This window comes from Anopheles coluzzii, chromosome 2 (genome assembly GCF_943734685.1).
Source record: "Anopheles coluzzii chromosome 2, AcolN3, whole genome shotgun sequence".
Taxonomy (NCBI): Eukaryota; Metazoa; Arthropoda; class Insecta; order Diptera; family Culicidae; genus Anopheles; species Anopheles coluzzii.
The window spans coordinates 45,216,716-45,232,150 of NC_064670.1; the positions used below are offsets into that span (position 1 = coordinate 45,216,716).

Here is a 15,435-nt window from a genome sequence, read left to right on the forward strand (position 1 = left end):
CAATGAGAAAAGACAACTAGAACAACAACAAGCACAACAAAAAAGCCTATGCGACGACGACGGCAGCAAGGCTTCCGCTGCTTGCAAGCGAATCGTCCCCGGCTTGCTTTGTCGCAATGCAATCCACGCAAGGTGTGTAGCACCAGAACAAGCACACAGGCACATCCTCCCCGTGCTATTTCCTTCTCCCGTTGGATTCTTCCCCCTGGCCATGTGCTACTGCACGACGAAAGAAAAAGATCCCCCACCGAACAAGTGCACCATTGTCTGCAGCATTCGCATTATGCACGCACGGAACATCTCTATCATGGTCAATGCACACCGAATCGTTCGCACGCACACATACACACGCATACGCAGTCCCACTCGCGCTAACGCACACACACACACGCATGCCTAGCGCATAGAACGGCCGTTTATCGTAAAACCTACACCACAGGATGCCAGGCCAGTCTCTTTCCGGTCATCTTTTTTTTGTTTTAATTCTATTCCCAACACGATTAGGTTGCGGCACCCAGGCAGTATCGGGCATGCCCTTCCTTACCTTGAACCCAACTCGCGGAATGCCGAACAACGCGGCCGTACGGCACAGACCCGGCCACCTTTTTTTTTAATCGTCGCTACACCAGGGGCGGAAGGATGTTGTACAAGGATGTATGTTGCTGCGGTGCTGCGGACACAAACACGCTGCTTCGTTCACGCACGACCAACACGCCGTCCCACGAAATATAGGTACAGGTCCACGGTTCTGTATGTCCGCCGCGATGGGGTTCTCTGGTGATGAGCTTCACCGTCGTCGTCTTGTTCTTGGCACAGTGTTGGTGCCGCACCGCGGGCCCGGTTCTCTATCCTTTTCTCTTGTGTCTTCCCTCGCTCTCTTTGGCCAGAACTGGGAGAGTCAGCTGAGATGAGCGAACGAACAGCGAGCACTGAGGTGTACAGATGGCAGATGGGGTCGTGTTGACAAGCAACATTATGAAACAAAACGGGGTGTGTTATTCAAAAAATGATTTTTTTATGACGTTGGATTGAAGTTTATAATGTTTTAGAGGAAGATACATATTTTTGCAAAATTGTAGCTGGTTATTTAAGGTCAAAAAGCGTGACAGAAAACCTGCACATGCTCTGGTCTCACTATACACCTTGGCTTTCTGTGCGGTGTATCTGTTCTGATCAGCTGCTACGGACATTCATTGCACTGGCGTGCTGCTTCTTCCTCAGAAACGACACACCGTTTAACAATGCAAACTCCTCAACCGTACGTGATAAAAGTAGTCCCCGCAAGCTAAATACCGGTTTTCACGAGCTCGCCAACGCTCCAAATCGGTGCGATTTTCCTTCGCTGGCGAGCATTTTTGAAAGTCGTTGCGAGGGTTTTTGAGGGTTCAAGATGGTTCGCACTAGTGTGCAATTTTCTTGGTAGACAAGCTTAAGCAGCCAAAAAAATAAATACACTCCACTACTCCTCCATCTCCCCCTCATTGACCCCACGGGATCCAACATTTCATGTGTTTGCCATATAAGTATCTGTGCTCCGCCGTCTCACTTGCTTATACTTGTTCTGCTATCGCATTAACTGAACCGGTGGTGGATTTCTATGTACTGTCTTCATTCGCTTGCGGCATTGAGGCGCTGGGGGAATCGGGTAAAGCCGGTATAGAACTTTTAAAGGTGGTTTTATTAATGTATTTACTTCGTTACATTTCTAACAAGGTGTTATTCGCGTGCCATGCCGTTTGATGGTTACGAAGCTATATCAAAGAAGCGTAGGTGTAGGCGGAAGTCAAATAAATAAAAAAATGAACATGTTTCATGCATGATCATCATTTTCCATCCCATGTATGAAAGTAATGCAATGCATATAATGTGTTCCGGTTTTCTTTCCATATCAAGGTTCCATAATAATTTCCCACGTCACCCTGCTTCTACCCGTTCCAAGCACAACGCTGCCATGGCATTTTGGTGTTGGCCATGGCTCGCACGTTTGGAACTATATACAGTCATTATCCGATATACGCTATCGTACGGGACCGAGCGCAATAGCGTATCTCGAGTTTTCGCGTATAGCGGATTCCTATGGAAAAATAGTTTACACTACCGGTTCGAGGGTTGAAAAATATCGCCACAGAGTTTTGCATTAAAGTTTTTTGTTATAAAATAGGTATCTTTTGCACAAATTTAATACAAAATGCATTAAGAACATTAAGGAAATTCAAAAAGAGCATAAAATAATTCAAAAAATTAAAATATTTGCAAAAAACACATGGAGCTGTCAAATTTAGAGGAATCGCGTACTGCGAATTCGCGTATATCGAGTATCGCGTACTGCGGATAATTGCTGTAATAACAACAACATATACAATTAAATTAATGTCATCAAGATCATTGCAATTTCTCGAATTAAGTTTGTTTTCCTCGTGTGGCACAGAGTAAGAAAAAAGAAATTTTCGATTTTTTGTTATACATTTTTATTTAAATTACAACCACGATGTTACATTTTAAATAAGTTGCACTTTCGTAACCAAAAGAGCCAAACTACGCTGCAGAGCATACATATCTTCTACCCCTGTCGCTGCGTTTGTCTACGTATCAAACACTCCGGACGGATTTCAACTAGTGATGGGACTTACGATTCATTTCACGACCCGTCGTAGAGTCGAGCGCGAGCCAATAACAATCTCATACAGATCCGTGGATGCTGCAGGTCCGCTACGTCACAACACATAAACACACCGACCAATTGGTGCAGCTAGTTTAGGCCGGGTCTTGAACCTATTTTAGTCCTACCCGACCCGAATTCACGGTCCCAATCGGTTGGAATCGTTTATGCTTTCTTGCACCTACGAACCTACCAACGACATTGCAGGTCAATCCGCACATCACCTATCGTTGGTCGGGAACTGATGATTATGAAGGAAGTCATACCTGGGCCGAGTGATCTGGAGAATGGTTGGCATCTTGGCCGGATCACGACGTGTTAAACCGGGACCAAACCACCTACATATAAGATGAGGCAAACATGTAAACAAACAAATTTAACTAGCTGGTTTTCCGTTGCTGTGCATATCGGTGCATGAGGGCTTGAGAACATGCGTGCTATGTTGCACACAGTTCAACCATCTTTCACCCAGATGGTCATTCCAAAAACTAGTCTCCGGCAGTGTTGCAGTGAGGTTTTGTGTTGCCTTTATACATCCCGGTGTATGGTTGTCTACAAAATAGAAATCACACACATTCAGATTAACACAATCTGTAGCACTTCCGAGCAATCACAACATACCTGCCGCAATCAAAACATTTCCTACTGCGGTACAGCATCTCTCTATCTGCAAGGTGAAAAAGAGCACACCTTGGTAATCTATTCCCAAGGGCCACAGATTAAGCTTAAACGATTGGAAAATTGAATATCAATAGAAAAAAAAATGAAAGCTCCACAGCTTCATTGGTTTGATCAATAGATGGCGTATTACAACTCATCATTATATTGCCATCCTTTTCTTACAATGTGTTTCGACAAGTTTCTTCTTATCATGACCTATATAGCCTTCTAACTTTCTGAGCAAAAATCTATATGAATGGTCGTGTGGTCAGATACGTGGGTATCAACACCAACGACCATTACTCAAATCTCACTTGCTTCAGTGCTGGAGGTTTCCGTTGGAGTTTAGTATTTAAACAATCGTATTGCCGTTCTAGTTCTAGCGATGCATAACTTCAATGCGAAACCATACAACAGTACAGAGAAAATGAGAAAACTCTCCTCCAAGCGATGAAGCTCAACTGGTTGGGGTATCCCACCACCAGAGAGCACCACCAGCTTTTTCGCTATTTTTAGAATCCATGAGTCGTTTGCCGTCTGCTAAACGAAGTCTTTCTACATTCCGTTTAGGTAGAGAACTTGAGTCGTTTAGAAGCCGTTTAGTGGTCGTTTAGTGGATTTGTGGCACTTGGGTTGCTTAACATCAAGGATTTCGTAAAAGAGAAAACTTACCCGACGCCGGATATTTTGCATGGTCACATTCCCGTGCTACTGCAAGCATGCAACCGCTTTGAACGACGATTCTATGTGTTGCACGCCAGACCTACGGCCCTTACCCATTAATTTAATTACATTTGCACTAAACATTAGTCGATTTCGATGCAAATAACCAACATATTCTGCACTCCACATTTATATCAACCACCGAGTTTATTTACATCTTTACGTTGTAATATACATCTTTACATGTATCTTTACGTCCACAACCGCCAAAAGAGATGGCATGACACAACGAGTGAGAATGGACGAAAGTGAGAGAGATGCAGCGATTTGTTTACGTCAAAAACTCTCGCCATGTTGTACGGGAACGTTCGACGAATTTGACAATCGACAGCGAAAGAATACGTGCAAGAGAAGTGCAGCAATAGGTGACCAGAGCTGCAATAGCACTGGCAAGGGTAGTAGCAAAATAAAAGAAAAAATCCACACAGAAGTAGTCGCCCGTAGGAAAAGTGCACCAGTATTGTGATACCCAACCTCTGCCCACCATTGAATAGTGCGAAGGGAGGGATACTCTCTTCCTGACCCCTGGGGACGTACTAAATCACCTCGTGCAGGTCCGGCGGTGCCACCGAAACTGCACTCCTTCCTGCGAGCAATCGTCCATCGGAACGGCACGGGTCAACTCCCTCCCACTGCGATCTGGGAAAGGTTGGGAAGGAAAAAAAGCAAGGAAAAATGATATCGATTACGAAAACCGTATGATAGATCGCGGATCGTGGAAAAGCACCAAATTGTTAAATCTGAACCACGGAATTGTGTTGTGGTGCCCTGTTCATCCCACTGTAAGCTGTTTGTTGTGGGGAAAGTGCTTGCTCCGCGTGCCAACGTTTTTGTTTGACCAAGGCAAATCTTTGTGCCAGCTTCCCGGCCGTGCGAGCAGTGGATTTTTCTTCCCTGTTGTGACAGGAACAAACCTCGAGAAACGCAGAAGACGGTCAAGTTGCAGGCGGCACCCGCTCCCTCCCGAATGGACGTGATCGGACCGGACGGGCGTCCGACGGAAACGGGAACAAGCGGTAAACTTACCAATGGGAACGCAACGTCCGCGGAGGACTGCAGCACGGTGGCCGCGGTAGCGAGCGGTGCCGGAAGGCGCAAGAAGGCCAAGAGGAAAAATAAAGCTAAAAATAGCTCTACCGAGCCGGAGATGACGGGAGAAGCGAATGCGACAATCTCCTCCGCCACGCTAGACACGGCAAGGGCGCAACCATTGGAGGCGGTGCTAGCGAAGCAGGTGCAACAGCGGAATGCAGCGGTTGTAAATAGTAATTGTAGTAGTCATAGCAGTAACAACCACAGCAGTAGTCATAGCAACGGGCTGCCGGCCGAGGAGTCGCCATCGGCCGTCGATGCGATCAGCAAGAAGCTGGAGCAATGTGTTCAAATCGGACTTAATGGCTTAACGAATGGTTTGCCGAGTGCACGAAGTGAAGAGGCAAATGGTGGTGTAACGTCCTTGCCGCCCACCCATAAGGACACTCCGGGAAGGAAAAAGGCTCGCAGTAGGGCTACAAAAAAGGGACACGCTAGCACCACGGATGAGGGCGGAGACTGTGCTGAGCATGGCAACGCAAAGACCGACGACAAGGCAGAAGGCAAATCTCAACGTCCCACAGCAGCAACTGCCTTACAGGATGCGGATAGGGGCCAAGTTCAGCAGCCGGCCGATGCTGACGTAATGGTGGCAGTACAGCAAGACACGGCCGAGCCGGAACTAGCTTCCTGCGTTCAAGCTACGGCCAGTTGCGCAGATCCATCTACCTCAGCGGATCCATTGCCAGCGGTGGACGGGAGCAAGTCCGCCCTGACACCGATGGAGATTCGCTACCAGGTGTACGAATCGGAACGCCAGATGCCCGCCATCATGGCGCTCATTCAGAAGGATCTGTCCGAGCCGTACTCGATCTACACCTACCGCTATTTCATACACAACTGGCCAAAGCTGTGCTTTCTGGCGCTGCACCGGGACACTTGCGTCGGTGCGATCGTCTGCAAGCTGGACATTCACCGGCAGGAGACGCGCCGCGGCTACATCGCAATGCTGGCAGTGGACAAGGACTATCGGAAGCTAAAAATCGGCACCACGCTCGTGCAGAAAGCAATACAGGTACGATCAAGCACAATCCCATTCCTTTCCATACGCTCGTGGATAAAGAAGATGTGTTTCATTTTTTGGGTTTCTTCTGATTTTAGGCTATGGTGGAGGACCACGCCGATGAGGTGGTGCTGGAGACGGAAATCACGAACCAACCGGCACTGCGGTTGTACGAAAATCTGGGCTTTGTGCGAGACAAGCGGCTGTTTCACTACTACCTTAACGGTGTCGACGCGTTACGACTGAAGCTGTGGTTCAGATGAGCGCAGCTGTACCCCTACCAAACCTAGATGTCCTTTTGTTTCGTTTGTATCGAAGATAAGACGGAATGTCGCGATGCCCAAGGTAACAAGGCAACAGTCCTCAATAAACGCCGGCCAAGATTAGCGACGGGGACGGGGAAAGAGACCGTTGCCAATTTTGAATGTGTGCAAAAAGCTAGTGAATCAAAATGGTCAGCATTCTGAAGCCAGTACGAGCTGTACCGGATACTCATACGTTTTGTACTATGCTATGCGCTCGCAGTTGCGTGATATTTCAAATGGAATGGGCATTAATAGATATCAGCAAAATGTTTTGCAAACAAAACGTTTCTCCTGCCACCCATTTTCCTTGCACAACCAAATACTGAACCTAGACTGGAACAATATTTAATCGGTTTCCCCTGCCCCTCCGAGAGGAATTGAAATGGGTTAGGTCCTTATGAAGCGATCGAATGTAACACAAGGCAGCATAGGTCAATATTTATGGGAACAGTTCACTGTGCACGCGGTTGCTCATTGTTCTTGTGCACAGTTTTGTTTTTATGTTCCTCTTCACCCGAGCGTAACCATCATTAGAAGAGTCTGGATTCTTGTTCGCCTTCAGCTTCAGGGCCCGCTTTCACACTGTATAACTGCAAGCGGCAGTTTGTTGGTGTATTTTCTTTTTCCGTTCTGTACTTGTTCTTTTTTTTAGACATCAGGCTTTTCTTTCCAGCGAAACGTATCAGCACAAATAATTTATTTCCCATCGTAACGAAATCCGTACGACAGCGGCCCTGGTGCTGCTGCTGCTGCTGCTTCGGCTGCAACCGAACGCACTAAGGCACTGAACAATGAAAATTTGTAAAACACTTTTACCATTTGTTTTGTAATATAGTACTGTGTATATGCATGTGTGTGTGTGTGATTGTATGGGGGTGCGAGTGTACTAGCCATTTGTAGTAGGGATTGTTTTTGCTTCATGCGTGTATCGTGTTCTTCCAGTCAGTGCTGAGGGTATAGCAGCGGTCGCCAGGAGAAACCAGGAGATTAGCATAGCACAACACCGAACTGTGCGCAAGCTTTGTTTGTTTCATTGATAATACCGATAGGATATGTTGCTGCAAAAAACAGAAAACAAAACAGTTAACATGTTAACACGTTGGGTGAGGATTTTGTTTTTGTTTTTCTCTCGAACTTTAGACATTTCTTTACTTCCACACATTGGCTCAGATTTCAATTTTCTTTTCGGATGCAAGCAAGGACAGAGCATTGTATGGTTTTGGAAGGATGTGTAACAAAATGTAGAGAGCTTGGTAAGCTTTCTCCAGTCCACACGACGACCACAGGACGGTCACAGGACGGTCGGTTTGTGTCGTTAGCGAAGCTGTATAGTAGTTAGAAGGGGAGGTAAATTATAATAAATAAACAACCACGTGAATGCGAAACATTAATCCGAAACGGTTTACCATTTTGTAAAAAGTATAACAATAAAGTCAGAAAATTGAGCGATGAACACTCCTTGAAACGGACAAAGAAATCAATTCTGTCGTGGGTCAAGAAAAAAATAATTAAAATTATTACATTTTTCCTTCTTTTTTTATTCAACACTTTAAAGATCTTTTTGTTAATACTTCCTCACTAAATATTCTTTGCGATCTTATCCTTATTTCCCTTTGCGTGGTTTGCTTGCTTGCTGTGTTTTCCCCCATCTTTCTCTGCTGAGACGAGCATGTTTTACGCATGATACTCCATGTAGCTTTTTTGTTTGTTTTGGTGATGAGTTTATCCTTTTCCTAACACCGAGTGTGTATCGAACGCCAATGCTTCAATTTATCAACGCAAATGTTTGGAGGCACAAATAGGAGGGTGGCGCAAACAAAAAACAAAGGAAAGCAAATACAGTCAAAATCTGCCTAATGGTTTGTGTGTAACGTTTATAATTATTGATTAATTATTAAAAGCGGGATTGAACAAATAAACGCGACCCACCATTTGAGCAGTGTAGCGCTTTCCACATTAAACACGTGGAAAGCGCGGTTGAGAAGCTAAACGATCGATCAGTCAAGTATCACTCCAAACAAGCGCTTTCAATAGACGGGTAGGTACATGCTGGATTATATGTATTCATGTATATATTTAGTATTGCTATCGTTTCGCACGTTTCACACGTTGGTTTTGTTGATTTTCATTTGTAATTGCATTTGCCGTTTCAAGAAAGGAAAAAAGCAAACAAAACACTGCAACACTGTTGCTGATAAGGGAAACAAGGTGGAACCAACAAATCAGCAAACAAATGGTTCAATTTGATGATAGTGTGATGGGAGAGTGAAGCAAAGCGGAGCAAGAAAGAAATTCTTGGTTCGTTCGTATTTTGTGCCGAAGAAAAAGCCGCTTTGTGTTGTGTCTTCCTTAAAATCATTGTATTAGATGTTTTTTTTTATTATTATCATTATTTTCTCTAGATAAAGTACGGACAAAACGAATCGCGAAGGCAAATAGGCATGTACGTTAGAAGAAGAAATTATCTATTACCGTTTGTTTCGGTCGAATGCCAAAAAATAAAAATAATAATTTCGTGTTCGTCGGCACCTTTATGTATGTAAAAGATAAAACGCGTTTGAGTGGCCTGTCCGCGGAGCGTCGCACGCAAAATACAATGCATTCCAACAAAGAGAGAAGTACAAGTAGGATATGGAGGAGCAATAATGCAATCGACCAGCGCATTTCGTTCAATCCTGTTCCCAGTGCAAAAGAGGTGTAGTAGCGAGGGGGAGGGGGGTTGGGGAGAGGAGTCTGATGGAAACAAACACATTTAAAATAATACAATTTCTTTAAAGCCCTAATACTAACACACCTCCATTGCAATGCGGGCCGTAGTGATCGATTGTTGGGTGGTTGGGCGGGTGTTTGCTTTAGTGTGGGATAAAACTAAGATAAAACTATGAGTACACCAACAAGTCACAGACAGCGAAGCTCCTTGGGTGGCTTAGGCAGGCCTAGACCGACTAAAAGGTTGTGGCGCCAAATAAGGAGCAGAAAATACCACAAATAAAGAATTGGTGTTGCGCACGATCTTGCAATGGGCCGGGAAAACTACGTGAGGGAAAACAAACGGCACGTCAACCGCTTTGAGTCCTTGAGGACAGAAATGAAAGCAACATACCAACATAAGAAGCTATTACATCAAGAACTCCTGCCTGTACACAACAGCACCAGCGCTTCGCAAAAACGATCACCCGGAAGGGGGAAGGGGGTTGTTTGAGGGTGTATAACCTTTCTCTCTAGCGTGCCTATGAGTTTCCGCTCATTTTCACACCTGTCTCGCTTGTACGCCAATTACGCTCTCTTTGTGTTGCTTTCGCACCGATATCGTACTGTTTTAGCTGCTTCTTCCTGTTCTTCGTCGGGTTTTGCATTTACACTTTCCTTATCTATTTGTTTTTTGCTCTATACTTCTTCAAATGCGCTTCATGCTTCTCGTCCTATTTGTATAGTTTCACGTTTTCGTATCCCTTTTTCGTTTGCAGTTTTTTTTGTTTTGTTTTGTTTGTATTATCTTTTTGCTTTCTCTTTGCATTTTGCTCGTATTCATTCGGTAATGATAAGGCAGATTTGTTGCTCATGTGTATAATGTATGTGGGACTGTTTCTATGTGTTTAAGTGTATGGATGTATGTGAGCTACGGGGAGGTTTTTTTTCCTTAGACAAGGACCGGTAATGGGTGCTTTACGGCCAAAATGCTTTGCCCTCGAACGATCATCGTCCATTTGCTTGTCTATTTTTTTTACATCTTGTTTCCCTTTCCTCTCTGCTTCCTCTCTTCCTCTATCTTTCTCTCACTCTTTCACACAAAAACAATCATTCCTTGATGCTTGCTCTGTTGGGACTGTGGGGATGTATATGAATGGGTGTATGTGTGTTTGTGTGTCTGGGTTGGCTCTACGATCCGGCCATCGATGTCTGTGGGGTAAGAGGTTGCCCAGGCGTTTGCTGTCCGCCTTGGGGCGTTTGGGGCGTCAGTGGTCCCTGCTGACTGCCGGGTCCTTGCTGTTGCTGGTTCGAACCAGGACCGCCCTGTTGTTGCTGCTGCTGCTGTTGCTCGGGCGAGAGGGAGGGCTCTTTCGTTTTGCCATTATTGTTGACCGTTCCATTCGCGCCGTTGGGATTGAGGCCCGGGTTCATGCCGACCGACATGGGGCCACCGTTACTGCCGACACCGCCCGTCGGTGTGCCCGGTTGCTGCGGAAGAGGTGGATTTGCGGGAAGCATCATTTGCTGCTGCTGCTGCTGCTGCATCGAGCCCTTGCTCAGATCGTCGTCCATCAGGGGCGACTGCGGTATGGGACCACCGGGCCCGCCGAGCATTGACGGATCTGGGCCCATTTTCGGTCCCCCCATCATGTGGCCAACGGGACCGCCACCCATCGGGCCGCCTCCGCCCGGACCGGGACCGCCACCACCCGGTGGCATGCCCATTCGCTGCTGCATGCCGGGATTGAACATGCCGGGCCCGTGGTTATTCATCACACCGCCGCCTCCGCCGCCGTACCCTCCCATCTCCGTCATGGGTGGAAAGATGGGGTCGGGATCCGCTTTGTACATACGATTCATCGGGCCACCACCGCCGGGACCACCCATCGGGCCACCCATCGGACCACCCATCGGTCCACCGGGCCCTCCCATCGGTCCACCCATTGGGCCACCCATCGGGCCGCCCATCGGTCCACCGCCGTGGCCGCCGCCGCCGCCTCCCATGCCGCCACCGTACATGCCAGGGTTCATCATGTTCGGTTTGTTGTATTGCATCGGCGGAATCTGCTCGTTGATCATGCCCGGTCCCGGTCCCGGGCCTGGGCCCGGCCCTCCGTCCACCGGGCCGCCCATGCCTGGGCCGCCGACACCGCCACTGCCGAGGGGCGTGTTCATGAAGGCAGGATTGAGCGGTCGGTTCGGCGGTCCACCAAAGTCCGGCGGCATCCCACCGGCCGGTCCGCGGAACTGCGGCCTCATGCCCATGCCGTGCGGATCCATGCCCATGCCCCGCTGCTCGGGAAAGAACATCTTCTGCATCTGGCGCAGCGTTGCCAGCTGCTGTTCGCGGTGTTGCCGCTGCTGGGGCGTCAGGTTTTCGTCCGGCACCTTCACGCCCTGCAGCGACGGCTGCGGATGGCCACGGGATTGCGACAGCACATTGCCGCCCTTCATCAGCGGCAGAGAGGCCACGAGCGAGTTCATCTGGTCGATGATGGTCGAGCTCGAGTGACTGCCGCTCGGGCAGCCACCCGGTCCACCGCTTCCCGGTCCTCCCGGGCCGCCCATACCGCCGGGTCCGCCGCCACCGTGGCCGCCGCCGGGCCCGCCGCCAGGGACACCGCCGCCGCCCCCACCACTGGGCGAAATGTGCGACCCAACGGGCGACGGATTTTCCATCTTCACGCCCGGATGGCCACCCACACCCGGATCACCGCCACCGTCGCCCTCCATGCACGAGCTGGGCGTATGGTGGATCGTGGACGGTTTCGACATCCCGTCCGGATTCATGCGCATGTGTGGTGGGCCACCGCCGTGACCGTCCGACGGGTACATCGGCAAACCGCTTCCGTCCTGATCCATGCACGCGTTCGGCGTATGATGGATGGTGGCCGACTTCTTCCCCATCACCATCGACGGGTCGAGACCCGGGCCTCCGCCCGGTCCCATGCGCATATGCGGCGGCATATGCCCGTCGGGGACACCGCCACCGCCGCCGAACATTGGCAGCGAACCGTCATTCTCCAGGCAGGACGCGTTGGCCGTATGGTGAATGGTGGCGGACTTTTTCATACCGTCCGGCGGTCCACCCGGTCCGCCCATACCACGCGGGCCCATCGGATGATGATCGGGCGAACCGTGCCCGTGGTGCCCGTGGTCCATCCACGGCGACATCGCACCCGGGCCGACGCTGTTCCCGCTCATCTCGTCCGGTCCCGGGCCACCGAGCCGGTTCTGTTTCTGCATCTGGGCGCAATGGTACGCGATGATCGAGTTGAACTGGCCACTCAGCACTGCCTCGGCGCCCTTGTTCGCCAGCGCCGTCGAGAAGACGAATATCTGGCTCTGCTGCTGCGTGTACTCCAGCTTGTTCGACGGCTTGTTGCCCGCCATCATGCCCGCCAGGCCGGGGTTCATCTTGCCGTCGAGCGGATGCCCACCGACACCGTCCAGCGGACCGCCGCCACCCATCACCGGGCCGCCCGGCTTGCCGAGCGCATCCATCACACCGCTGTTGGGTCCTGGAACGCCGCCGCCGGCGTTAATACTGCAACCGTCCGACTGTTTCATCCCGCCAGGGCCGCCAGGCCCGACCGAGCCCGGTCTGCCCGTACCCGGACCACCAGGTCCTCCCTTCATGCCCGTACCGTCATCCTAAAACAATCACAAAGCGCACAAATTACAATGATGCTCGGACACAGTGATGTGCCAAACAGTGGTCATTTACCTGCTGCTGCTGTTGCTGCTGCTGCTGTTGTTGCTGCTGCTGCTGCTGCTGTTGCTGCTCAAGCTTGGCCGCAGCCGCCTGGCTCATCTTGGTTTTGCGGCCGCCCTCATCGGACTTGGAATCCTTCTTCGGCATTGTGGCTGACGCTCCCTTGCTCGCTCCTCCGCCACCTCTTCTGCCTCCTCTTCCACCTGCTTTGCCTCCCCTTCCTCCTGCGCCTGCTCCTGCTCCTCCTCCTCCTTCTTGCGGCAGGTGCTGCTGCTGCTGATAAGGCTGAGGCTGATAATCGTACAGCATTCCACTCCTCCGGCGCTCAGAGTGCAACCATCTGAGGGCACGGGGTGAGGAAGAAAAAAAACACTGGCGAGGCGAGGAGTCTACCCTACAAGCCACACACAGTCAGCCACACACAGTCCCCAACACAAACAGGCGTGCAACTCCGCAAAGATGCCAAGCAATTTAGTAGCACCGTTCACCGTAACATACTGTAACGTTTTAACGATCTTAACAACGCAAAGAACCTGCCCGCACCAGCTCCGGATGTCAGCTTTGCGTCAATCAGACAGAAAGAAAGCAAAACAAAGCAATCCGCGCGAGATGCTGGGCACGACTTTGGCACGTTTGGCACTTTCCCCGGGGGATTGTCACTGCCACCGTATTCGGTGCACTATAAACTTTGCCTTTGGTGTCGGCCGGATGCCGACGGTTCCGAATTTTTTCCTCTTCAGCACCGCGCGATTGATGCGTTGAAGGTAAACAACTGCTGCCACACACAGAAGCAGACGACACTTTGCGCGCTATCGCACTTCCGGATTCACGCCTGCTGCTGCGCGCATACGATGGGCGCGCGTTTGCCCGTCCACCGACACTGGACGGACTGGCCGCTTCCGGGAGTGTTGCGGGAAACGCGATGGAAAACGCGATGCTCTGACGCTGTCCTGCGGGGGGGGTTCGCGTACCGCCGCGCGCACTTCACTGTTTGCACTACCCTGCCCCTCCTGTGCTCGACGAACGCCTTCGTGTGCAGGACACGGTGTGTGGCGGACGACTGCTGCTCCTCCTCCTCGTCGATTGCTTTGCTGCACGCAGGTGAACCACGGGGCGGCGGTGCGCCGCGCGGGCGCTCTCGATTCGAGCGCGAGCAATCGGAATATTCCGGGCGAGGGCCGCGGAATGGTGCCTACTATTTATTGATGGTTCTGCTGCTGCTGCTGCTGCTTTTTTGTGTTGGCTCTCTTGGTAATGTTGGTGATTTGCTGATTGACAGCTTCGATTAAGCACCACGGCGTCCACCGCACCACTGTGAGTCACGTTTTGGTCCTTTGTTATGACAGCACACGATGAAAACGCTTAATTATGACCAATAATATGAATCAAAATAAAGAATATAAATATAACAATGGGGCAAAAATGAAATTATTTCGAAGAAGCAATTTTTTACATTCATTATGATGAGAATCGTACCAAATAAAATATAAAATTAAACATCTCGGTCTTCCGAAAAATAGTTTTGAAGAATGAAACAACGCTGTATAAACACAATGCTTTGGCACAGTGGTGTCATTCATCGTTTTGGTTCAATTTATTTGATTGCACGAAAACATTTCTGCGTGGTGTGGAAAGAGAAATTCAGCTAAACGAAATGAAAACCAATCTCTCTCCGGATGTGATTATCCAACGGTTTCTTATTGCCTCTCAACAAACAACTATTCACTTTTTCATCTTGATAAAATCGGACTCAAACTCGTACACACCAACGGAATTGTTGTTCTTCTGATCGTACTCCACCCAGTCGTCTTCCGAAAGATCGATGTCCTCGAATGTTGGCCCGTTCTCGGTCGCCTTCGCAATCCATCCGGTCCGGGGACTGAACTCGATCGGTTCCACACCGCGGCAATCGAACGCAACGATCGTCTTCTTTTTGCCCGAATCCTGCTCCGTGTAGCTTGCTGCAATGAACGACGCTCGTGTTAGCATGCTCGCCCCGCGGCTTTTCTGTGTGACTTCTTCTACCTACCGTTTGAGCCTTCAATGATGTCGATGCTATTTTCGCGCGAGCACATACGGCACTTCATGTAGAAATTGAATCCTTTCGGATTGCGCGAATCCTCGTTGACGTGCTCGCCTTCGGTCAGATCGTGCCACTTGTCCGACACTTCGCCACAGTTGGTGCATTTGATTTTCAGGAAGAACGCGTAGTGCGGATGGTTCGTTTTCAGCGTCTCGATGTTTTCCAGCGTTGCCTTAATCTGTAGGCCAATCTTTCCCATGTTTGGCTGCGATGCAGTACGTGTGCAACACTCGCTGTCTAGAAGTTTCCTGGGCGCCACGCCAAAACCAGCGCTTTACTTGTGTCCTTTACACGGTTCGGCCGCGTAATTTACGTAAAACGGCGGAAAGTACAATCGCTACGCCGTTTTAACACCGGCAAAATCGTAAAAAAAATGTGTGCAGTAAAGTTTTCAGCTTTGTTTTTGCACCTCTCGTTTTGTTTTCAAAATATTTCCTTTGACAGCTACAGTGCGTTGATTATGTCCAGTGAGCTGCTTGCAGCTGGCCCACAGTACATCGAACG

At 49.5% G+C, this 15,435-nt stretch overlaps 4 protein-coding genes across 4 annotated transcripts in view; 2 read left to right on the forward strand and 2 right to left on the reverse strand.

Annotated features, from left to right (window-relative positions):
* LOC120949101 (uncharacterized) overlaps nucleotides 1-15,435 on the forward strand; it is a 252,172-nt gene that overhangs the window by 68,568 nt on the left and 168,169 nt on the right. The gene's annotated exons all lie outside the window — the stretch shown is intronic.
* LOC120948052 (N-alpha-acetyltransferase 30A) lies at nucleotides 4,361-7,895 on the forward strand. Its single transcript, XM_040364022.2, has 2 exons — nucleotides 4,361-6,149; nucleotides 6,236-7,895. The coding sequence occupies exons 1-2, from the start codon at nucleotides 5,010-5,012 to the stop codon at nucleotides 6,398-6,400; spliced, it is 1,305 nt and encodes a 434-aa protein (XP_040219956.2). The 5' UTR covers nucleotides 4,361-5,009; the 3' UTR covers nucleotides 6,401-7,895.
* On the reverse strand, nucleotides 8,885-14,170 carry LOC120948051 (collagen alpha-1(III) chain-like). The gene is made up of 2 exons (XM_040364021.2): nucleotides 12,861-14,170; nucleotides 8,885-12,787 (listed from the first exon to the last, which is right to left on the reverse strand). Exons 1-2 carry the CDS (start codon nucleotides 13,155-13,157, stop codon nucleotides 10,322-10,324), a joined length of 2,763 nt encoding a protein of 920 aa, XP_040219955.2. The 5' UTR covers nucleotides 13,158-14,170; the 3' UTR covers nucleotides 8,885-10,321.
* On the reverse strand, nucleotides 14,520-15,349 carry LOC120951707 (UPF0587 protein CG4646). Its single transcript, XM_040370561.2, has 2 exons — nucleotides 14,878-15,349; nucleotides 14,520-14,809 (listed from the first exon to the last, which is right to left on the reverse strand). The coding sequence occupies exons 1-2, from the start codon at nucleotides 15,128-15,130 to the stop codon at nucleotides 14,571-14,573; spliced, it is 492 nt and encodes a 163-aa protein (XP_040226495.1). The 5' UTR covers nucleotides 15,131-15,349; the 3' UTR covers nucleotides 14,520-14,570.